Consider the following 25612-nt stretch of genomic DNA (forward strand, 5'->3'; position numbering starts at 1 on the left):
CCCCTGCTCATAGAGGGCCACCTAGTGCCAGTTGTCCAGGACTATGTTCAGATGGCTTTTGAGTATCTCCAAGGACAGAAGCTGCCCACAAATGGACAGCCCATCCTTTTAAGTTAAAAGGAGCTAGTCTGAAGCCTTCAAATTAGGAAGAATTATTCTAAAGATGTCCATCTGATGGCCTGTTGCATTTTTTTGATTTTGTTTTGTTTTTAAATACATGGGTTATAATTCAGATAAAAATTTATCAGGAAGTTCTAGTCAGAGAGGTGTTTGGCTTACTGTCTTTTTGTTTCACAACTGCGAATTTTCTTAGCAAGGATGACTTTTTAAATCCCATATATAATAACATTCTAATACTCTGTCTCTGTTTTTGAAGGAAATTAATGGCTTTATAATTTAGGAAATAGCTTGCAAAATTTTTATTTCATAATACTTCATGTACACACAAGTAGAAATTTTTCTAAATACTTTCCTTATAGAAATCAAACCAGCTTTTCAAGCACAGTAAAAGAATTAACCAAGCATCTATTAAGGCCAATGTTTCTTACCAGATTGGGATCGTAATACGCTTCCTGAGTTGGTGGAATGACATGGATCTGAGTGATGTTGGCAGGAAGGGATTTAGAGCAATTTATTAGCATTTGTTCTAGACCTGTCAAATCCTAACAGAAAGAGAAGAAAAAAAAAAAAGATGTAATCCTGTTTTCTCACTGACATAGTTATAAAAATCCAAGGTGCACAGACATGACATATGTTAACTACATAACAAAATTCCATGCTATTGTTGGAAAAAAGAAACAACATTCTGCAGACACAGTTAAGTAACTGCTGAAGTCAATGGGACTAAAGTAAAGCTCAGTGCATAGTTGAATTGACATCAGATAAAGCATGACTTAAAGTAATTTTCATTTAAAAATGGAAAACACTCCTTTACTGATGTCAGGACAGTATAGAATTCCCAAACCAACAGTGGCATATTAAATCCCAAATCAAGCAAACAAACAGAAAAGTGAACTGAAAGGACAGGAAGAAGCTTTTCTGACTACGGTACAGGTGAGGAACACACTAAAGCAAGTCTATGTTCCAGCTATGCCAGTGATTTTATATGCTATTTCAAGAACAATTATTTTATTGATTTATGCTGATTCCTCTCTACAAAGCAGAAGTAATACATTTCATTCTCTACTAAACGTCTCTAGGAGCATAAGTCCTACAAAAACCCCATCCCTTTTGTTTATTAGGTGCCCAGAAACAGAAATGTGAATCCTTGTATAGGGTCATAGTATTTCCTGGTATGAGTTTTTTGCTACCCTTTTGCCTCACTTCTTTTTTTAAGCCACAAGTTCCTCAGGGCAAGGATTGTCTTTTACTATGTGTAAGAACAAAAATAAGCACAGCTGGATCCCAATCTTCACAGCAGCTTTTAACAGCAAACACCTTTTCTGACCAACTCACACTAACTGCTTTCTTGAACTTGGACACCAGTGATCCATTCTCCTAATGTTGCTAGAACTCAATCTAATTGTTGACTCCATACAACGACTAGAACACAGTGTGATTATTCTCCAGGTGAAATTGCCAAATGCTAATAAAGATTTGACTCATTTTGGACTTTAAAACTGAAGTTACTCCAAAAAGTATTGGTAAGGAAAGAGTACCTGCAAACTTAGCGGCAATTCATGGATTCTTGTGGCCAACGTGCGAATCTCTCGGTCAGACAAGATGCCCGATTGGTCTGTATCAACCTCATTGAAGATCTGAGAAATGTTCAGTGGCTGGACTGCACTCATAAGATAGTAGAAATACGAAAAAGCAAACTGCATATCTTCTGAGTGCCGCACTTTGTGAAATGATGTCTTGTCAAACTCCTCGGGAAACCTATATAAGAATGTAAACTAATTCAGCATTCGTTTCTTGAAGTAAAACATTCCTAACAACCAATTATAATTTAGAATTTTAAAATGGTCCTCAAAAGTCTCCTTATTTTAGGACAACTATCACGTTGTAATAAATTCCCTGTTTCCCTTTTCAAAACATAACTTCAATGAGTAGCTAACAACACATTCGAAATAGCTATAAAAAAGCATCAAAAGAAAGGCAGAATTAACTACAGTTTTACATTATTCCAGACAAAGGCACACTCACATATCCTGCAGCTCTTGCATAACAGTGCGGTCAATCATGTGAGGCATATGAGCAGGGACTTTCCGAGATGTAAATCCAAATTTGCTGTTCAAAAGCTTATTTACATATCGAAGGGAATCAGCAAATGTATCTTTCAGCTGCCTTCCAAAATGTTTACCATCAGTAAAGTATGACATTTGCTTGAGTAATGACTCTTCTTCCTAAACAGCAGAACAGGCATAAATCAAGGTTACATTGCCAGAAAAAACTGAAATCATTAAAAACATAGGAAAAACTACATTTCAGCCAGGTTCCAACTCTCTCCAATATTTGAAAATGGGAAGAGAAGTTTTGACTATTTTTCTTCTTATTTCCTAGTTCTCTTTAAAAAGAAAAGAAAGAACAGGCAAACTTTACCTTACAATTTTCATGCTTTCAGGAAAAGTGGTCTATAAAAAACTTCCTTAATATTTGTGTTCTGAGACCTCACACACACACTGAAGTCCCTGTTTGCTATCAGTTTGCTGTCATATTGCCTTTTTTTTTTCTGATAAGTCATCCGCATTTGATAAATTGAAATGCTATTAATATTAAGATACTTCATGCAGGATTTTTCATTCCTCAGATGAACAGAAAGAGGTAGCATTTTACAAGCATAGCCCCTTTGTCATTCGGTGTAGCGCAAAGAAGTCGCTACCAACTGAAGCACAGTCTCCATCATCCCTTCTAGAGGTTTTTCAAAACTCTGCCAAAATACTTTGGCTGGAAGCAGAGGAAGGTTCCTATATGTTTTCTTGACATGGTCCGGATACTCAATTTTTTTGGCAGGCTTTCAATTTAACTTTTAGAGTCCAAGTACTTACCATTATACTTATTTTTTACATTTTTTTAATAGACTGGATCCATATTTGCATAAATGCAATCAAAACAAAATCTAAGCTTTTTGTTGAAGTGCTGTATATGTTTGAAGAATAGCACTGTGCCAACATACAATGAATAAAAAGTCAATCTGGCTGAAAACAAAAAAAACCCACCAGTAGAAAGGGAAAAGCAATGACTACTCAGCTTTTACCACCGAGCTAAGAGAGGCTTCGTCATAAACAAATCAGATTTTATGTGAAAAGGCAAAAAGAGCTTTCAAAAAAATCTCAATATTTGCCTCAAATACTTGCCACATTCCCAATTTACAGATCATATTAACAATATTCCACTAAAGGAAGAAAGATGAACTATTACAATAAGCAATGACATCAAAATACTCACATCAAGGAGGTCCTGGAAATACTTCTTTTTCTCCCATGGCAAAAAGCCTTGGTAACTTCCAGCATAAGACTGTAATTTTCTTCCCACTAGCCCCTCCCTTACATTTGTATCCACCTGCACACCGCCTTTTCCTCCTTCCATCCCTTGTGCATCTTCTCCAGTATCTAAATTCTCAGTTTGTTTCGATTTCTGAGTTTCCCTTAATATGAGTGAGTTCAATACTTTTTCTCGAGTTTCATTTTTATTTCCTATGCTCTGGGAGGGAAGTGTGGATTTAGGCTTGACTTTATAAATAAGTTTATTCGTGTTCGTTGTCACAACAGTCCCCTTTGTTCCTGTAAGCTTTGAAGGAACTTCTTCATTTGCTTTTATCATTTTTATTTTGCCATCATTTACATCTTCATAAGGCTTCTGCCAGCTGGTACGGTTCTTCTGATCTTCCGAATGATTACGCATGCCCTTCTTTTCCAGGCCTATAATACTCTTTACTGTAGTTAAGAACTGAAAAGGTCTCAGGAGAGCAGCCTTTGACAGGTTAAATCCTTTCTGAGTGATATCACCATTTAGCAGTTTCAAATCCAGGTTTTGCAGTGCTAGCTGAACATCTTCAGGAAGGAGAGACACGTTTACTGATGGCATTAGCACCTCCTCATGTAGGCTCTCTTTTGTGCCATTTCGACGTCTGCTGACTCTTGGAAAGCGTTTTTCTTCAGGAATATCCTCAAATATCATTTCAGCTTCTGGTATAGATGTTACAGTTTTAAAATCAGAGTTGGGTTTTTGCATGGAAGTTGTGTTCAGTTTTGGTTCCTCTCTAGTATCAACCTCGACAGCTACCTGCATTTTAAACTCTTCATCATTCTTATTTAGAAACGTAAGGTTAAAATAGATCACAGTTGCATTCATGCCACTATTCAGTATGAGGTGGATAGTCTTCCATTTGTTAGCAACTGAAGCATGTCGGATAATTGGATTATCACTATATGAACCCTCAATTGCCTTCTTGGCTATTTCACTGAAGCTGAAGTAGGGCAGACATTCACCTTTGGGAATAACATAGTAGGTCTGATTATGCTGAAGTGTCACCTTATACATCTCTTCAAAGTGATCTGGAAAAAACACCAAGAAACAAAACAAATTTCTGTCAATTTGCAGTGTGACACTTACCTTTCAGTCTTTTTTAATTGTAATAGATTCACCATATTAGCAGGGAGACAGCTTTGTGGAAGAACTCTTCCTGTAGCTTCCAGTTTCTTGCTCACCTATTTTTAATAAGGAATCACCAGATACATAAAGCTGCCAGACATTCCAGTGGTATTTGAAAAGCCAGTATAATTTATCATTCTTTCAGTCTCTATCTGAAGAGCTTAACTGGCTCCTTACCACATGTCACTTAAAATTATGCATCAGTCATAAGTAACATGCCCATAGTACACTTTTGCCACATTTTAGTAGATTTATGTTACAACATAAATTTGGATTTCACTACTACATTGAATTTTGATTTGAGACTTCCAAAATCAGGTAAGCTGAAATGAACTTCTTTCCACAGCAGAAGCCCAATTATCTGACAGCTCTCACATGAGCAAAACCTCGCTGCCAGCAACAGAATTGGCAGTAGTGTATTTGTCTGTGCTGAGATGCAGGGAAGCCTCTAGTCCTCCAAACATGCCAAATTCTTCCATTTCTGCTCCCCTGCCTATACCAGACAGCAATCTCTTCAGAGAGCAATTCAGACTCTCAATCACTTCATTCACCATTGTTAGTCTTTCATATAAAAATAAACTTCAGAAAACTTCACAGGTGACTGAGAATAGCCTTTGGCAAGAGCCCAGAGCCAGGCTTGAACTCACGCTGTCAGCATCAGAGAGGCTCTTTTTTAATCATGATGGGTATCATCAAGTCAGCTGTCCTTATTTGGGTAAAGACTGTTTGCATAGCTGAAATGTAATTTCTCCATTTAAAATGTAAGCATCTTGGGACAAGGAGTTTAATGTTTCCTGCTCTGTAATGTATTGAGCTTCCCACCCATGCTTGGTCAGTAAAGTTTTATTAAATAAAGCAGCATATAATATTGATTCAAGTTTGGATTAATGAATACAAGAAGCACCTGACTTTTTTCTTCAGCTGCTAGCTACTCTTTTCCACAGCTGTACAGGGCATCTGAGCCCAATCTGAGAGTAACGATGACCCAAAAAGGTCAGGCAATTCAAAAGAATCCCTGCAGAAAGTTTTAACAGCCATGTATTTTACATACCCTGGCCACAGTCACCAGCATCAAATGCACAGGAGAGGACATTGCAGGCCTGATCACAGAATTTGTCTGCTAGCCAGGAATTAGCACAGCCTTGGTTGCAGTATGAAACGCCACTTATTCCTGCCCCAAACTGCCACGGTGGTCCATTCCCAATACCTCCGACTGCACCTCCACCAGCAACGTAGCGACTACCCCCACTGTTACCTACAAGGAGAGAACAGAAAAACAAAAAAAACCCAGCCATTTGAAATCCTTATTTCTGAGGAAAGGCACATTTCAAGCCACAGTGTTAAAGCAAGACTAAAGAGTCAATAACCTTATTTATCACCGGCAAAATCAAAATGGGGCAGATGTTAACTAGACCTCTGTTAGTGTAAAATCTATAGCGTGCATAATTGCACTGGTAGAAGCTTAGGAACCAACTTATAGTTGCAACAAAAACTCCAACATATTTTGTCTTAATTTCAAAAAGGCAGGCAGAAAACTGGTTTACTACTTCTTGTGCTTGCAGTCTTGATTTTACAGTGCCCTAGAGAAGTATCACTTCCTCAATCCAGAAGTGCCACTTCATTTTCCCACTCTGCAGTCCTGGAAAATTCAATCTAATGGTGCAATTTCACAGTCCTGTTATTATTTGGATTCTGAGTCCAAATAATATATGATTCTTACATATATTATATAATAATATATAATAATAATTTGAATTTCAAAAACCTTCCTTTCAGCTGGTCGAATTTGGTACTCAAAAAAAGATTTTTCCTATGCTCTACTATTTGCTGTCATTTTCCATAGAAATTTGTAGTTTTCAGGAAACAAGGTTTTCATCTGCAAACCAGCTTTTCTTTTATTATTAAAGGAGGCAAATTTTGTACTTACAGGAGAATGACAAATTACAGAATTATTCTTACAAGAAAAAATAAACAGTTCACTTTTTCTAAATTTAACATTGCTGTCTTACCAATGCAATCACCTCCATCCCAGTCACACGCTGAGTTATTACAGGCTTTGTCACAGTAACCATCTTTAATCCATGAGCCAGGACATCCCTCAGCACAGTTTGGCACAGGCCAGGTCAAATAAACCTGGAACAACATTACAGTCTGAGACAAGGACTGGCAAATAGAAGTTAACTGAGCTTGTTTCTTGGAATACAGAGACTAAAAATAATGCCTCCCTGTGTATAGTGCTTTAAGTATTCACAAAGCCTCATAAACAGCATTTAAACCCTACCACCTGTGAAGTTACTGTTACCCCTTTCAAACAGAAGGAAGAACTGAAGGATTCCCAAGGCCACACAGCAAGGCAGCAACGGCAAGAAATAGAAAGCGTTACTTCCCAAATCCACTTCTGGCAAACCATATTCCAATGAAAATTAGTATTTTTCCCTTTTATCAGATAAGAAGGGGGAACTTAAACTCTGAAATAGCTCTGCAGTTCACTTGTTCTCCTGACTCAAAATGTTTCTTCATTACTAAGCAGTCATGAGATGAGCAGCACATGTTGAATATAATCCCTGAAGCATCTGACCCTCTAGGACTTAAATAATTCTAAGAATTGCCAAGATAAAAAAAAACACCAAAACACCCATGTGTGGGTGTGTGTATTTTCAACTGCGGAGGCATTAAAAACCACAAACATTTTCCTTCAGGCCTCGATGTTTTCAGATTTTAGCACTACATTTCCTGCTGAAACACTGATCAAGTTATCACGAACAACATTGCAACTAAACTGACTTTAAACTAACCAAGAAGAATAACTGAAGAACAACAGAAATGCAGTAATAATATGATTTTGCAATTATATGCCTACATCCTCAGAGATTTAAAAAAACTAAAAGCCTCCTAACATCTTCAAGTACTGAAACAGTAATTTTTAGGGTAGCTTAAACTGATTTTCTACAACCTTTCTGTGTGTGTACACAAGTGTTGACACCTGCCTGCATGAACGGTTTAATTCAGTGGTCTCTAGTGTCTTGTGTACTTACTGCTTTAATATAAATAATAAATATTAATCCTAATTTTTTCCTGCATGTTGCTCTTGTAGATGAAGCTCATGGATGAAAACTCTGCTGGCAACCAGTGTCTTTACACGGGACTATTGCTAATGTTTCCTCAATCTGCTTTCCCTGCTCAACCCCAGTTGTTGAAGTCTCCTGAAAGACTAAATTATTTTATGTTCTTGACTATCCAACAGCATATCTTTTAGTAAATAACTACATATAATTATATATAGATTGGGCAAAGATATTTTGTGTGTCCTGGAACAGAGGTATTAATGGTAAATTTAAACGTTAGACCAGTTTGAATGTCATCTGACCTCAGTGCTTCCATGGAAGAATTTATTCTGTTTTGTTTTGAACATTTTCCACAAAACAATAAGAATTTAAAAGGGAGGGAAGACTGACAGCTGCCAAACATCACATTAGTCTTACCGTGCTTCAACAGAAAGTGGGAGAATTAGAGAGTGACACCGATAATAAACCAAAGCATGAACCCTGACAGAAGAACCATTATATTGACAGAAACTTGTGAGTGAATATAAATAAAAGTTACTCTGCAACCCAAACATCGACACAGCACGCATACAAAAAACAACAGAGCCCTTCCCACCCTGCATCTTTGCTAACTATTGTCTAGTTACGAATACTGAACTTTTAGAGGTAAAAGGGGGAGCAAAGACAAATTTTATATTTGCTCTCCCTTTCTTTATTATATTAGCATAGAAAAGTTTTACTTTCAAAATGGCCTACCTTTTGACCTTTAGAGTGACTGTAAAAATCATCAGGCCAAACATCCTTCCCAAACATAACATCATCATTGAGATAGATAAACTTCTGAGAGAGTCCACTGATACGATGAATGTGACTTTCAATGGCTGGTGAACTGAAGGTAGGCAAGTGACTCACATTCTGAAATATTTCCTAAAACAAAAAAGCCCCAAGAACCCAAAACAGTTTCACAAATAAGTAAAAAAAAAAACCAAAACCCCAAACCATAAAAGGTCAGGTACATCAGATATATTTGATACTTATCTACTGTAGAAGAGTTTTATCAGAAACAAGAAGAAATGAAAGAGAAAAAAGTGAAAAGATTTTAGCAAAGAAAAACCCCACCACCCAAAACCCCTTACTATCTCATTTTCCTCCTCAAAACCATTTTCAAAGCCTGCTGCTTAACTAAGAAAGTGCATCTGGTTCAATGCAAAGAAACTCCTCTTTCATGGGGTAATGGATCAGGCCCAGCGTACACATATTTACACTTCTCATAAAATATAGGCTGCACAGAATTTCAAGGAAGTTGAACCTGTCCCAGCATTCAAAAAGTCAGGATTCTTCCATCTCTTTCAACTAACTTCAGAAGCAGACAGCAACAGAAGTTGAATTAGTATCTTGTTACCACTTAGGTTGCTCAAGGCTCCTATGGCATGTCCAGATTCCAAAATTACTTCCCAATTCGTAATAAGAAGCTACTAGAGTATTTTTGTTTCACTTATTCAGGAAGCCTGAAGGATTCCCTTTCTCTTTTAAAATAAACTTTTTAGAATGCATAGCTACTTTTTTTGCAGCCATCTTCTTAGTTTCAGTAATTATAATCCATGCCGTCTCACCATCAGCTTATTAGGTTATTACTGGTCCTGAGAGACTGTTTATGGATTCAGAGCACATTTTCTTCTCCCCAGGTTTTTTATAAATAGACTTTATAAAGAAATTAGACATGGGTATATGTTACCTGAGGCATTTGAAATAGAGGACTAAATGAGGGGTTGATATATTCAGTTATCCGCTTAGCCAAAATACAGACATACTGGGGTTTAATAAAACCATGGATGAGATGGGGAAGAGTTGGTCACTTCTACCTTCCAAATAAACACAGCCTATAGCTGAAAGGGGATAACTACATTTCAAAACAAACACAGAATCTTTACTAGTGGCACTTCCATGCTGGTATTTTTGTTTGTTTCAGGTTTTTGGTGGGGTTTTTGGTGAGGTTTTTTGTTTGGCTTTTACCTGATGCGTCACTATGGTTATCCGAGGATTATCCAGGTTAAGCCAGGAAGGAATCTGCCCATTAGTGACGATGAAAATGTGTCGTACCCAAGGGGCATGCCTCTCTATCGATCGCAACGAGTACCTCAGCTCTTCGTTATCTTCAAAACGGCTGGCAGAAATATCTTCATCCTGTTTAGACTATATAAAGAAAAAAAATCCTTTCTTAGGTTTTTAATAGAACATCCAAGTTCTGATCCAGCTAGGTAACAACAGTGTGCTTTAGCATATGGGCGCATAAGCATTTGAGAACTTAAGACATTCAAAAATAGAAAGTATATTGATTGAGTACCATTATTCTTCTAAAGGATTGTGTTCTCCTGAATTATCAAGGTGAACAATACAATCTTCTGACACCAATGGCTGATCACCTGATATAATTAAGACAAGGGCTGACCACATCGCAAGATGATTGTGCCTTGTGTGATCCCAGCTCTTGAAGAAACAACCGCAGAAAAAACACACCCTCCTGTTTTCCTGGGTTATTAGTCTCAATTATTTCCTGAGCTTGATCAAAAGCCATGTTACATTTCAAATCCATAACATCACCTTTCAGAAATCCAGTTTTAAGAGGCTGGGACCTTCCAAGTACATTGCATCATAAGCCACATATAAATGTTTCTTAATATAGATACACTGGAAGCGTCATGATGTAGCATGTCTTCAATTATCCCCTGCTCTTTTTAAAGAGCTTAAGTAGGAGAAAATTAACAAAACCAAGCCTAATATTCACTCCTAGATAGCTAAATGTACCCATATGTTTTTGTTAAAAAGACGACATTTTAATTAAAAGCTTTTCAGGTAAGTAACAAAATTAGTTTACGTGACACTGTAACATATTTCTCATTTATTAGATCTTAATGACCTCTTCTAAAAACAATTAAGGCTGCCTAAAAAAAAACCATTTCTAAAAGAAGTAGGGCTGACAAAGAGGAAACTCAAGAGAAATTTGAATATTTAACATTTTCACTGCAGATTCTACACACTGTAAATAAGTTTCCATTTCGAATACGTACAGTAACACAGCTTACACATTCTCAAAAATATAACAATTGAAAACATTTCAGCAACAACAGCATCCATTGACTAGGTACCCATTTACAAAGAAATGCATAATTTCAACATGGGAAAGTATAAAGCTAGAGTTCAGGGTTTGTATTACCAAAGAAAAGTTCCCCAAAAGCTGGGTTCACATGATACAGACTACAAGCTTTACTGGAAAGGGCACATTTACTTTACCTGTGCCACTTGATATTTACTGTAAAATTAAATTCTAGCAGGAGAAAAAAACACAAGATCTTATAAGATCTTATCTTGAAACAGACATCTTGTTATTTTATTTCCTTTTACTAAGCCAAACATCCTTGCTTTTATCAAAAGCATTTGAAATAAACCTCCTTTCCTTACAGACATCTGTATTTTAGGTCTTCAAAAATTTTGGAAGAGAAGTAATTAGCATTTTCTCAGCATACATGCTGCTGCGATGCAAAAAAAAAAAAAAAGTCTAAGAAACACTGGAAAGAAGATAATCATGTTTGTTAATAAAGCCCTCTGCCTCCCCCACACAAGAAGTCTGCTTATCTGCTACTCAGTATCAGTTAAGCTGTTCAGGACTTGACTGCACACAACTTAATCAGAACATGTGCAGAGGGCAAAATTTTGCACTTGGAACACAAAAATTTCAGTTAAATGTCACTCTGATCCTTCTTCCTCCTTGATTTCAGAATATGACAGTGCTCTTGTGATGTTTTCTTACAACATAAATACCACTGGATTCTTAACACTTCCAAGCTTCTGGAAGAAATCCCATGTTCCTTGTCATTGACCAGTTAGCCTCTACTTGCAGTTTTTAAATACTACAACCTTTTCATGCTGGAACAGAATTTACCTACCTGAGTGACAGAGCTGAGGTCCCATAGTAAATAAGCAGGATTAAGCGTCAGTTCTTTTCCATCTATAGTCATGTTCTTCTTTGCTTGCTTGCTCAGTTCTTGGAAGCCCTTAGGGTTATTCAGTTGCAAGAGAGCCACGCTGGCTTCTGAATAGAGCTGCAACTGTACAAGCAGAGAAAATAAATTTCCGGCATGCACCCACAGCAGTGCTCTTCTTTTGCCAATTCCATCTTTTTGTTGCATTTTTCTTACTAGAGTTACTAATAAGAATGACTAGTAAGCACCATTTCTAAAGAACTACAATTTTGTAAGAACAGAAAAAGGGGTAGTAAAATGGGAAATTAAAAATATTTAAAGATACAGAACATTTCTAGATGCTTAATTTTCACTTTCTAAAGAAAATTTCTCTTTATACAATGATCCCACAACAGTAAAGCTGTCCATGTTATAAATATATCTGAAGTAAGTGAACAGTAAGTCCCCATCCAATCCCCGCCCCAATAACAAAATTCATATTTTATTACAACTTTATTATATGACTGAAACAATCATACTTTTTTTTCCATCTTAACCAAGCAGTGCTTTTCTCAGAAAATTAAGGCCCCTAATTCATCATTGCTGTCAGAAGCGTGAAATTTTCAGAATGGTTTACAGATCAACCTACAGCTCAGAAATCTGAGATACAAAGGGCTCCAGAACTAATCCATGTGGGTCTCCAAGTCCTTAATGATGGTTGCCAATACGCTGTTAAGGTCATTTCTTAGTTGGGGACTGTTTGATCTGTTTGCTGTTTTTATCTCTTGCCACTAATAAGTCTGTGTATCAGATTTCATAATGCACAGGATAAGACGGGGCTTGCACTACATGCTCTAACAGCTAGTAGAGCTTACAAATTGCAGGGCATCGAAACATTTCACTAGAAATATAGCATAACCCAACAAAATACTGTGTTTACTGTGTGAAGTTGCATGCACCAACACAAATAAGCTAAAAGCACAACCACACTTTGATTCTCCAAGTGCACGCATTTAAGAGCCAGTATGAGAATAAGTGCAGTCAATCATTAACAATATTTATTAGATGCTATGCTGAATTTTTATTCCTTCATGCAACTTAAGACAAATACGCATGTCGATCAGATTTTCAGTTGCATAAGATCTGTAAAAGCAATTCATAAGTTAACAAAATTCGAATACTGTTATGTTTGAAAACAGCAAAACCACCACAGTTTATTTCATAATACCCTTAGGTGATTTTTTTTCTTGATTTTTTTATTACATCCGACCCTTTCTGCTCATTTTAAAACAACACTTGTCCCAGAGTTAGCACCCCTTCCCTTAGCAAGACCAGCTGTCCCACTTGTGACATTTTAAAGCTGTTGATGCTTTGACTCATATGCTATTTGAGATCTTTCAATCTGACTTATGAGGCCTGCCATCAGAAAAATCTGATAAATCTCAGACCTTCCAGGGAATCATCTGAACCTATGGGTGGAAAGGATGGCTTCAGTAGCTAAATGGCTGAGGTATAGTTACGGACTGCAGCTAGCAACCTCCCAAAATATCAGTATCAAAATGCTACAGATTGCAAAGCTGCCACCAGTGGGTATGTGCTTTATTTAGGAATACAACAGTGTCACACAGTCCCTTAGAATCTGTCATTTAAAACATACATATAACAAACCAAAAATATTACCATTCCAGAACTTTGAAAGCATTTAAGAACATTTAGTTTCTCTTTGTTACCACCGAAGTCAACAAAATAGATACCTGTTCTACAGATTCCTAGCTAGATTTATGACAAACATTTCCCCTTTCCTCCTACTAACACAGCATATATGCTCAATTTTTTTTAATATGTAACAGTCCAAGCACAAACAAGAAGTAGTGGAAAAATGTGCTCCACTGCTCAGCATCGGCATTAAGGTAACCTCTGCACTGAACAGATTGTTTTTATTACATCAATGTTTTTTTCCAAGAATACCTTTTTTAAGAAACAAGTCTTTTCATAAGCAGAGCCATAACTAAAGTTAGATTTCAATTAAGTTATCTGGTGACTTAACTAACAAGATTCTAATAAATTGTAAGCTCTGCTCAGAGAATTTTGTTGCTGGTGTATTCAAAATGGAATTTTCCTGTGGCAGATTTTTTGATGTCTCATGGGTATTATCCTCTCTCAGTGGGGACACATGCAATTGCCCATTCCCTTGAAATATTATCTTCTAGAGATCATCTTCATCCTGACAAAACAGGCCAGCCAATCCAAAGGTATTGTGAAAATAGAAGAGGAAAAGCAAGCAGGTGGATGCACAGAGTCAGCGGGATCAGGCGAGCCTCAGCTTCTAATACAAGCAGACTGAAAAGATTCCGTGCAGCCACATGAACAGAAAACCCCCCGTGCACATTTATATCTGCACTTAAAAATGAGACAGGGAAACTGCATTCTCCCCACCAGGTAACTGTAAATGCAGGTTCTCCTGCATTTGGCTTAGACTTACTGGACTAGGAGGCAGGCCAGATGGGCTAAGCCACCCCATGCAGAAGTGGACTTTCTACATTCTCAAGGTAAAAGGCCTAAAGAGCAGATGGAACTTGGACCATTAACCAGTCTTTAAATTATTACCCTATCTTCTTAATGGCCGAAGATGATTGTTAAGGAAATGAGATGCTCCTTTTTTCATACTCCAGTATCAGTATTGGGAAAACTCATATGCCCACAGAGCAAGGAAAGGGGAAGGCATGTGTTGTGTTAAAGACCTACAAAAAAAAGCTTTACAAGTATGAAATACTGCTGTCTTTACAAATTTACCAAATTCCCTTTATAAGGTAACTAGTTGGAGGGTCATCTCTGAGCCAAAGCCAAAAGGTTTTTTTGTTGTTGTTTTTGTTTGGTTGTGGTTTTTTTTTTCAACAAAGTTTACTGATTACATCTGTGTGAACATTCAACACCAGCCCCTGAAGCCACCTGTCTGCTCCATCAACTTTGACAAGAGCAGCGGTAAGAAGCCAGACCCCCCAGTCTCAAGGCAGTGAGCACAGCAAACACCCAGCATCACTGTGCCTGCAGCTTCCTATGTGGATTTGCTTCCATTAGTAAGACAAGGCCATTAAAAGACAACATTACACCTCTTAGTTTCCAATGTAATTTGTCCATATATATATATATGTGTGTGTGTGTGTGCCACCTGTAGATTAAAGAGGAAACACTATTTTCCAAAGGAAGTAGATCCATAAGCTCTCAGATTTCCTTGAAGAAATCAGGATATTAAGTCTTGAAGGAAATTCACCTTTCTCTGAAAATTTTCATTACTGGGTACTATTTCAGTGAAAAAGTGTTAACATGATTGCCTCAAAATCCAAAATCAAACAAATCAAATTCCCTTGCCTTTTCAATCCTTCCTTTGTCAGTTTTCATATCACTACCTAGTTTTTAAGTCACTAGCATCTTTTTTAGGCTGGGCAACAATTGTTTTGTTTAGAAATGTACATAAAGGTTGGGGAAAGGAAAAGTGAAAAAAAATATTCAGTTGTTCTTCATATACAGTACAATGTAACATCTTTAAAGAAATAGAGCTTAGCAGCAGACAACTGCCCAAACAGAGTAACACCTCCATCTAGTGGCTTACAAATGTACCATTAAGAAAGCATGGAAAATAAAAAGCAGACAAATATAATTTTCAACCACATCTGTCATAACACATGCAACTTAAAACAACAAATGTGACCAGCAGACACACTGCTGCTTACCTTTCATCTGGAAATAAACTTCCACATCATTACATTACAGTGCAGGCCGCAAGTACAAAATTTCAGTAGACTATAACATACGTAATTCACCTTGGAAATCAATTCATTATATATTAAATCCTCACAATTTAACCCCCTCTAGTTGAGCTCATCTCAGAGATTTTTAGACTCTTAGAACAAGAAACATCTGGCCCAGATGTCCAAGCAATTTTTGGTCCTCTTTGGATTCAGAAGTGATTCCAATCAAACAAACTAAAGCAAACTAATTAAAGCAGCATTCCCAACATTCAACACAAATGCACCAACAGCAACACTCCTCCCTTTCTCACCTTTTTTACCTTCTAATAGCAGCATTGTTGAATTTTTTTGTTATTGTTTCTTTACTACCAGCACCGCACTGAGAAAAGCCACTTAGCACCTGCAGAAACCCATTAAGCATCAGGAGGCGGCTCCGAGACACAGATCAAGCCTAAACTCAGGTACAACTTTCTTCCTCTCCACCAGGCATCTGACACTGCTTCACAGACCTTGGATTCCAGAAGTGGTAACAGTAGAGGCATTTCTGCAAATTTCAGTGGAGACTGTAAATAACTACTTAATGTAGCATTAGCCTACCACCTCTCTCTTTGGAAAGGAGAAAACCATACTTGGTTGTTTACCTACAATATCCACTGAATGAAGAACTGATTCTGAGCTAAGATCTTAGTAAATGCTTCTATAGAAACAACCTGATATGTAAAAATTTTTATCCTCGCAAATAAAACATTTCTAACATTTGCATACATATAATTCATTGTAGGTATAATATAACTAAATTGCTGCTATCAAGAGTAGAGAACGAGTCGGGGAAGAATTTGCTGCTATGACCACACAGGGTAAAATAATCCCAATTTAATTGTTCTAAAGCATCCACCATCAGGAAAAGAAACACAGGAAGCCGTATGACTGGATGGAGAAACTGCAGAATGCTGTGGATACCTGAGAAAAACTGTGTTTATACAGAGATATGCCTAACCAAATTGCACAAGAGGAGCTCTCAGGAACAGATAATGAGGTGATCACAATGGTAATGTTTACACAAAGATAAGAACACACCGAGGAGAAGAGAACCAGCACAAACAGAAAGAGAGGTGATCACAATGGAAATGTTTACACAAAGATAAGAACACACTGAGGAGAAGAGAACCAGCACAAACAGAAAGATTTGTGGTCAACTGGATGACACATGACTGATGACAAGGAGAAAAACACAACCGAGACAGGGGAAGGAAAAACCATGTAGAAAGATACTAGGCATGGGATGTTGCCTCCATAAAAACAGACAAGGAGATGGGAGATATATCTAAGACACCCCAGAGACGCAGCCTTTGTGTTTATCTGGACATCAATGCAAAACCACAGAGAAACTACAGCATTTTCAAGATATGCTAAAGAGTTAAGTGAGTGATCAGCTTGAATACAGACAACAGGTTGGCCAGCTGCTTGGACATGAGAAGCAGAACTGAAACACAGAAAGAATCCATCTGTCATGTTTTCCGCAGGACTAATGCTGCTAGGAGATCCTACGGGAATGGAAAAGGGATGATGAAAGGGATCATCTGATGAAACAGGGAAAAAAACATAAATGACTGCAATCAAAAAATTAAGGTCCAGGCAGAATCGCTCCACAAGTCTTAAAACCACAAGACAATAAAAAATAACCAGCAGATGGCTCAAGGTAATTAGGAGAAATCTTGGTATTTCATTCATTCACAAGGCGTCTGTGAAAGATGGAAGTTCTCCATGATAGCACAAGAGACACAGGCTGGTCTAAGAATAAGGTCTGCGCTTGACAAATTTACAGCAGAAATCCAAGAGAGAATTATGAACTTCTCAGTGCTGGAAGCAAAAGTCCGCGCAGGAGTATTAAGGAGAAAAAGCACAAACACTGACTTGAACAACAGCTAGGTAATGTAATTACAGAAATAACCACCATTGACATTAGAAAGTGTCTGGGGAGAGCTGGGGATCAAGGCCAAAAAAAAGCAGAACACACGCCTGCCCGCCCGCCCCCCCCCCAACAACAAGTATTTCTACACTAAAAGAAGTATGTTTTAGCAGCAAATATATTAGTACAAGCCATGACAACAGACACCAGAGGGAAGAAGAGAAGGTGGTATAAAATCAAGGACAAAAAGAACTGAAGGGTCCCAGAAAGACACATAAAATTTAGTCTGACAAAGAAACCCCAAGTGTTAGCGATAAAAGGCACCAGAGCTCAAAAAAAACCCCTAAAACAACACACAGTAGGGTGCTGTGGATAAAAGAACTGATTTAAGTAAAAATCATTTTTGAAAAAGAGCATAAAACAACATCTGCTATGGATCAGTGAATGAAATTCCAAATATTGTTTGAAGGGGGAACATTCCTCAGAACTACGTTACTACAAGAGCTTACATCTATGATGTTCGACCAGAGAATAAACATTGCCCAGGATGCTGCTCCAATGTATCCCCAGAGGTTGAAACAGACAGATTTCTTTTCCACCAAATAATTGCTGAACTGATAGAGGCAATATTATTTCAGATATCAAATTGGTAATTAATGAGAACGTTACAGAAGAGCTGCTCCTAGGAAATAACCCTAAGTCAGGAAAACATAAGCTAATTGATTTTAAATTGAAACAGGAAAGAAATATAATTAAGGAACATCTTGTTACTAAATTTTTTGAATGCTAAAGGGCAAGTTTAATAAATGAAAAGAACTGGTAATTGAAGTCAAAAGTATTCTGAGCTTTTCAGCTCCATTAAGTCAAATGTGTTGAAACTACTGGGAACTTGTAACTTAAGCTGTGGTGATGAACTAGAAAAGGCTCCAAACCCAAACGGATGAACCTGTACTCAAAGAAGATTCTTCAGGGGGCTCAAAGTCAGAAAATATTCAACCAACAGTGTTCCCCATGCAAACCTGAAATGAAGAATCTAGCACCTCAAACAGCAAAACTGAAGTACCATCTCCTGTTGGATAACAACCTCATTTCTCTACAGTAAACACTATTTCTTTAAAGTGATATAAAACAATATCCATAGCATATAAAACAAGAAGAGATTGACAGACTGATCATATGAATATCCACTGCTATTTAACCAGTGTGCCACTAAGAAAGAGAAGGTAGAATTCCTTAGCCACACCAGAACACATCTGCCACCACTCACCCCAACAAGCGAGAGATTTGCAATAGCAAGAGACAATTTTTATGAACAGTACCAATACACAGCAGTGGAAGGATGCAAGAGGGGTTATGCAGAAAAGGTGGCAGCACTGTTTGGAATGAGCATGATCTGGCACACAGCCAGGCTCTGATGGGCTGCCAACCTTGGGTTAACTACGCACTATGTATTTTTCACTATGTAAAAAGTTCTGGTGATGCCTCATTTAAAATGCTGGACAAAACTCCAGTCAATCGTGTTGAAGGCAGACAAATACACCATGGAAGTGGCAGGGAATGGCTGTCAGAAGGATGGGAGGGAGAGCCAGTGCTGTGGGATGAGCACAGCCTAATTAACTTAGTAAAATAAAGGCTAGGAAAAGTCATAGCTTCTTGTTATGAATATACTAGAGATGTAAACAAAGGGAAGAGAAGAGAGCTATTTAAGCTTAAATGTTTAAGAACTCTATTAAGCTGTTCAAGAGAATGTAGGAAGAGAGGTATAAATGTGTTTATTTCAGAAGGTTTCTACCATTAGTGAGACTAAGACAGCCTGCTAACACAAGACAAGACAAGAAAGAAGAAATTCAGCTTGCATTAAGTTGGAGTGTGACCAGCCTATAAAAGGGGTTACACAATATTGTTTCTGCAATAGCAGAATACATGATTTGTTACCCAGCCTGCCAAAATAAAGATCCAAACAAAAAGACAAGGAAAGGTAGTCATGCTCATCCGAGAACCAAGAACAAACCATAAAGTGAATCAACACATCCTACAGGTGGGCATCAGACTAACAAAGACAGAGTACCTATGAACTGACCCCTTTACCCCTGCTAACTCCTTCTCCTCCACAAACTCCCTGGCCCTCAGCCCCTTTCACACCACAGATCACATCACTCCCCAGTACATAAGCCAATGATTTTCACAGACTTTTGAAACTTTTACCTATCTGTTAAACCTGGCTGTAACCAGAAAAGGTGTCCAAATGGTCAGGGAGAAGAGAAGGCATGAATTACTAATGGATGGCAGTCACACAACTTGTGATCTACTGTTGTTCTGTAGGTGGCTAAATTGAAGTGCAACTTCTCAAGGCCACAGAGAGTACTTGGCAGAGAGAAATGCTGCATTCAGCTGTGAAACGAGTGAAAAGGGAAGAAAAAAGCTAAGAAGCTACATAAACAAAATTCTGTCACATTAAACAAGGCAATATACTTCAGCAAGACAACAGCCTACAGCAAAAGGCTGAGAGAAACTGGTAAGGCTGGTACTTTTTAATCAGTTGCAGGCTAGTGAATCTAATGCCTAATCACTTGGCAGTCCCAGAATGGACAATTGGTATTTTGAAGGCAACTGTCTGAGTCACTCTTAACAACTCAAGAAAACAGAGTCGCACAGGAAAACATATTACTATCAGAAAACCTTAAGCATCCTGGGTGGGCGAGATCCCATATGTGAACCACTCCAAAAAACCAATACAACTAAATTATTCTTTCCTCCAGACCCTTACCAGTTTTACTTTAGAGGCCAGGCTCTCCGGTAGTTTTGTTCGTAGCTGATTTGTTTCTTTGAATGTAGCTGGAAATCCACTAAGGAAGGCCAAGTCTTGCATTAATACCAGACCTGGAACTTCTTTATCTGTAGTCTAAAACCAAGAAAACAGGGCATGAAGACTTTTAAACTGAGAGTAATTCACATTTATCTGTTACATCAGGTTACAGATTTAATAGTGTATACTTTATCACTTAACCCAAACTTCAGATTTGAAATAAGGGTTATTTTAGAAGCTTTCACTTCTTACTACATGTGACTTACAAAAAGAGAATAGCACAGAAACACTTTCCAAAAATGTACAAAAAGTTTCACATATACAAAAACAAATCAAAAGATTTTAAAAGTACATACCAAATAGCCCCTCCATACTATCTGTTTACTGTTGTCTTTTAACATTCCAGAATGGGCAGCTTCAACTAGAATACATAAAATGCATTGCAAATCAAAAACTTAAAATCACCTCTTTTGTACATTCTAGCAACTAAGACATACCTTTGCAAACTAAAAAGATTTGGGTATTTACGGTGTGAAGCATTTTCTTTACAACTGGTAAATAATTCTTGGTGGTAAAATAAACACCAGTGATTGGGTCAGTGGGTGGTAGCGGTCAGACACCATATATTAAACAAAATAAACTTCCTGTACTTGCTTTAAGATCCTACTTATATATGCTTAACACATGGATAATTTTAAGGTACGCAATCCTTTGAGCAAGGGCAGAACTTACTGCACAATATTCAAACTAGACTTCACAGCAATTAAAAGAGGATTTCTAAAAATAATCTTCCTCAGTCTAAACCTCAGCCTTCTGAGATTACCAGTGCAATACAGATATTTGGATATCAAACCTGTTTTGCAATAGTCTATTAAAGCATGGAACTCTAATCATCTGTAATCACTTGTCTGGGAGGAAAGCAAACAGTATCATTAATGTCATCGTTTGGCAGAACAGACTGAGGGCAAGAGACAATGAATGACTTGCTGAAGTCAAACAGAAAATTAGTGGCAGAGGTGGTATTGGAAGGAAAAAAAAAAAACCACAACCTAATTCACAACAGCTTACTAAAAAGCTTCCTCTAGAAAACTGGCTGGAATCTGACAAATAGGTTCTTACCATCCTTAGGGCTATCAAAAACAATTACTGTCACGTTGGTAGAAGGATTTTTTGGTTTTGCTACAAAAAACATATTGTTAGCAGCTTGTAAAGCAGGATGAATGGACGAGAGGTCTTTCAGTGTGACATTGGCAGGCAGCGCAGGATCCAGGACAAGCATTGGCACTTTGATGCAGTGCGTCAGCAAACACTCCAGATGCTTCTCACTACAGCAAAATACCAAAGGTATATTTAACACTAGTAGAAAATTTAAGACAAAAATCAATGTTAGACGCAATGAGAGATGTTTTTGTAAAATCTGATAAATTCTTTCTAACATCTCCCAGGGCAGGGGGAAATTACTGAGAGCATGCTTATTTTGCTGCAGAAGGCAGTATCTGGCTGTCACAGTTTAGTTCATTCCCGTAACTGTTTCTTCAAAAGTTTCCAAGATTTCAAAGTTTGCCCACAGAGAAGACCTCATAAAGATCTCTAAATAGCAGTGTGACCAAGCCCAGTTAAGAATGGGACAGACAAGGCCCTGTTGCTTCCTGGCAGTGAAGGCACAAGAGGCTCAGACCCTCCACAGACAACTGCTTGCAGTGCCATGGATACAAATGGCAGGTGAAAGCAACGTCGACAAAATTTTCATGCTTTTGAATTATAAAACTCCAGGTACACATGCACTAAAAATCCACACTTGGAATAGGAAAGATGCCTAATCAGTGACAAGGATACGCTTTCTGAACTTCAGAAATTGTCACATTTTACAAAGCTAAATATGGCACAATAACATTAGTTTTATTCAACATATATGTTATCATGCTGTCAACTATTCTTGACGCAGCATGGAAGGAAAGCATGCACAGGCTACAGAAACCAAACAACCTCGCCAACCAGCATCTGCTTTCAGCTAGCACTGACTAGGGTATCATTTATTCCAATTTATGCCCAAACCTACAAACACTCACCTCTTCTTTGTTGGTTCTGTTGCATTCTTTCCGAGTATTTCCCTATTACAAAATTAAAACAACTACATTAATTAACACTGAATTGACAGTAGGGTATTTAGTGTAATTTCAGATTGTTAATTGGGACACGTTGTGGAAGCACAGATAACCCAGTTATAAAACTGCCAAGGCCTTGCCACTGGCCTTGCCAAGGCGAGCACAGGCTGACACACGTGTCCCTCACTGCTCATCCTTGTGCGGCGCAGCTCAAAAGTTCTCAGTTGTGCTGACAGCTGTGGCAGCAGGACTCTTTTCTCTAACAGGATTTTCAGGGGTTATTATTAGATTACTTAATGAAACTGTTGATGAAATCAAAATAACACTGGTAAGAAACCAGGATGAAGTGACCTGAAATTAGGCTGACTTGATTGTTTTGCCTAACATACATACTCTGCTAAGGTCTATCATGCATTTGTCATGTGCACATAAAAGCTAATGAGGATTAATGTAAAGCAAGTGCAGTGCTGATGCTAAATAATAATCATAGGAATACCAAAAGGGCACCCTTCTACACACACCAAGAGAAAAAGAACCACCACCCATCAAGCTACACTCCCCACCAAAGAATAAATCACATGGACCACAACTAGCTCAGTTTAGGCATTATCAACAAGAAAGTTACAACTCTCTAAGTTTTGCTACGCAATACAAAATATATACTCATTAGCAAGGATTCATAGCATTCTTTTCTTCGTCTTCTGCAGTTACCTTGATCCCATGAAACGGCTCTTTTTATAACAGTACTGACTGATTTCAAAGTACCTGAAAAAAACATTATCTACAAGGGAGAGAACCAGGTGTCTCTGTAGATAATGAACATGGCATGGCCATAAGTCTTACTCATAAGCTTGATATCAACTTTCCAAAACAGTGTTACAGAAAAACACCAGTATGTGTCTTTTCCTTTGTAAATTGGGAATCATAGCACGAGTGGTGAGAAAGCTAAAATAATTAATATTTGCTATATGAACTGCTAGGAAAAGATCAGTATAAATTTGAAAGCTTTCCAGAGCAGAGATCATGTCAATGTTCAAGATATTTAAACTTAATGGATTTAAAGTCCTACTAATACTTTTCTGTTTTAGCTAGCAAAACAAAGATCCAGAATTGCATCTGTGATCACATTGTCAGTGGTACCTAAACTGCGAGTCATAACATGCCAAAAATCAGATCAACCCTCTCACTAGTGGATTTCATATTATTGTGAATTTAACTATTACAACCCTTAAAATACAGACATATTCTTCTATTTAATGTATTTTCTAGCCAAAACAGATCATGTGACCACAGATTTGCTTATTAAGAACTCAATCAATGGTTACAAGACACAATCCAAGATATCTGCAGCAGCCTGTGTTTGAAGCCTTAGATGGGTAATTCTGCAGAACGGTATAGCACAATCTATAAGACCAAATGCAGCGATGCATGTCTTCCCCTCCTTAGTTAGAAGGCTGACTCATACCTCTGTAACACGAATAAACTATTTTCCTCTTTCTCACTTTCAGTGTTTGAGAGACTACAAATCTAACTTTAAAAAGCAGCCTTTAAGAAACATATGCTTAAGATTTTATTAAACCCATTATAAAAAGAAACACTGGGGGGGAAAGGGTGAGGAGGAAGGGGATGAAGAGAGGCTAAGAGGTTATAAATTTGAAATACAGTTTTATTACTATTACTTGCATACTGAATTACAGAAATCAATATAAAATGACATACATAAAGCACCGTTTTCTGCATGGCATTTTACAAATTCAAGACAGAACATCCTTAATTACTTTAAATTATTATGCTTTGCATCTTAAACAGTTTTCTGATTAGACAGTACTTCACACCTAAATGTAGAACTGAAACAAGGTTTTGAGAAAAATCACACAAAGAAGTAATAAAAAGCACTTTGAATTTGCATGTTGAGTAACATGGGGAAAAAACTAAAGAGGGCTAGTACTGCATTAGATTGCGGCTGTCAGTTAAAGGGAAAAAATACATGATTATTACCTCATTATTTTCTGTTCTTCCTCCATCTGTTCTCTGACCTGTTGCAATTCTTTGATCAGTTCAACATCTGTGCCGTTCACCCAGGTGTACACCACATCAATCGGCATGGGTAAACAAAGCCTACATAATTCAAATGAAAGCTACATGAGCTGTTTAATATTACATTACAAGTGTTTGTGGCATCCTACGATAACAATTTCTGTCTAACAACAGAAATACTCAGTGTCTCGGCTGCAAACAAGACAAAGCAAAAAGCTTCTCTTTAGCTGTATCATCTCTTAATTATACACAAGCCTTTGACAAAACAGCAGACAAAAAACCCAAAAAGGACATAAAGTGGCTATAACAGTTCAGTAACTAAACGAAATCTGAACTTCATTGTCTAAAGTTCACTGACATTAACCTATAACCCAACTCCTTTGAACCCATTATATATTTCTCAAATCAGTACTAGCATCCAGGCACATCCTTAATTCACCAACTACATTAGGCAGGACAGCACAAAGTATAAAGACTTAAATCATATTTGCTGTTATTTAGTTGCACAGAGCCAATAATATCTCATCAGGACCAGGTCTATCTTAGGAATGCCTCTTAGATATTAATAACACAGCATTTCATGAATCAACAACCTAAGTAGGGTACCTGAATTCAGACTCTAGACATAGCAGTCAAATTCATTCTTGAAACAATTTAATATCCTGGAGCTGTTTCTGGACAGTTACAGATTTCCTAGCATACCTAAGGCAGAAGAAAAGAAAGGATTTGGGGTACCTTTTTTTCTATTTGTTTATGACAATCTCCTCTCTGAGGCCCAGAGCTAAGTTTCAGCAGGTACTCCAGGCTGCTGCTGCAGGTGACCCTCAGTACCAGAGCGCAGGAGGATGCCCCAACTATTATTTTCAAAAGTTCCAGTGTCGAGCTATTCAATACCTTCCTAAACTGTAGATGGCCTAGCAAACATTGAGCGCTTCTCTACCACTAAGATCCACAGGCTCACACGATGAGGTTTCCAAGGAAAGGTGTTTCCTCCCCACTCACTGCATCCTTCAAAGAAACACTCAAAAAGAGACAGACCTTATAGGTATCTCCTCCACCTTCCCTTGCACAGTATGACACGCAGACAACTTCAACCCAGCTTCATTATCTACTGGCTGAGATTCAATTACTGAAGCATAAAATTTAGTAAAAGGGCAGCCAGGAGCTGGTTACAGCACAATAGACAGCAACATTTTGTACTCAATTCTAGCTGAGCTATGACACTTAGAGGGTAACACTGGGTCATTCTGAGACAGTTTGAACATCTAAGAAGTGCTGCCTTCCCCAACAGCACCACCCAGAAAGTCACTCACCTCTGACATGAAACACTCTGCAGGGCTCTCTCATGAACACTCTTCATTACCAATGGCAATAGAAACTAGTAAAAAAGGCTGCTAAAGCAAGTGAACT

The 25612-nt window shown here is 37.8% G+C and overlaps 1 protein-coding gene across 3 annotated transcripts in view; it reads right to left on the bottom strand.

Annotated features, from left to right (window-relative positions):
- Positions 1–25612, bottom strand: part of GNPTAB (N-acetylglucosamine-1-phosphate transferase, alpha and beta subunits) — a 47675-nt gene that overhangs the window by 11372 nt on the left and 10691 nt on the right. For all 3 annotated transcript variants that reach the window (XM_014937346.1, XM_014937347.1, XM_014937348.1), the window contains exons 3-16: positions 24164–24283; positions 22130–22171; positions 21180–21385; positions 20417–20481; positions 20022–20156; positions 11582–11743; positions 9651–9830; positions 8394–8564; positions 6603–6726; positions 5645–5848; positions 3388–4496; positions 2146–2345; positions 1659–1878; positions 549–662 (exon numbers count right to left, since the gene is read on the bottom strand). In XM_014937346.1, coding sequence (XP_014792832.1) covers positions 549–662; positions 1659–1878; positions 2146–2345; positions 3388–4496; positions 5645–5848; positions 6603–6726; positions 8394–8564; positions 9651–9830; positions 11582–11743; positions 20022–20156; positions 20417–20481; positions 21180–21385; positions 22130–22171; positions 24164–24283 — 3052 coding nt within the window. The remainder of the gene's footprint in view (positions 1–548; positions 663–1658; positions 1879–2145; positions 2346–3387; positions 4497–5644; positions 5849–6602; positions 6727–8393; positions 8565–9650; positions 9831–11581; positions 11744–20021; positions 20157–20416; positions 20482–21179; positions 21386–22129; positions 22172–24163; positions 24284–25612) is intronic.

This window comes from Calidris pugnax, unplaced genomic scaffold, assembly GCF_001431845.1.
Source record: "Calidris pugnax isolate Ruff unplaced genomic scaffold, ASM143184v1 scaffold1, whole genome shotgun sequence".
Lineage (NCBI taxonomy): Eukaryota > Metazoa > Chordata > Aves > Charadriiformes > Scolopacidae > Calidris > Calidris pugnax.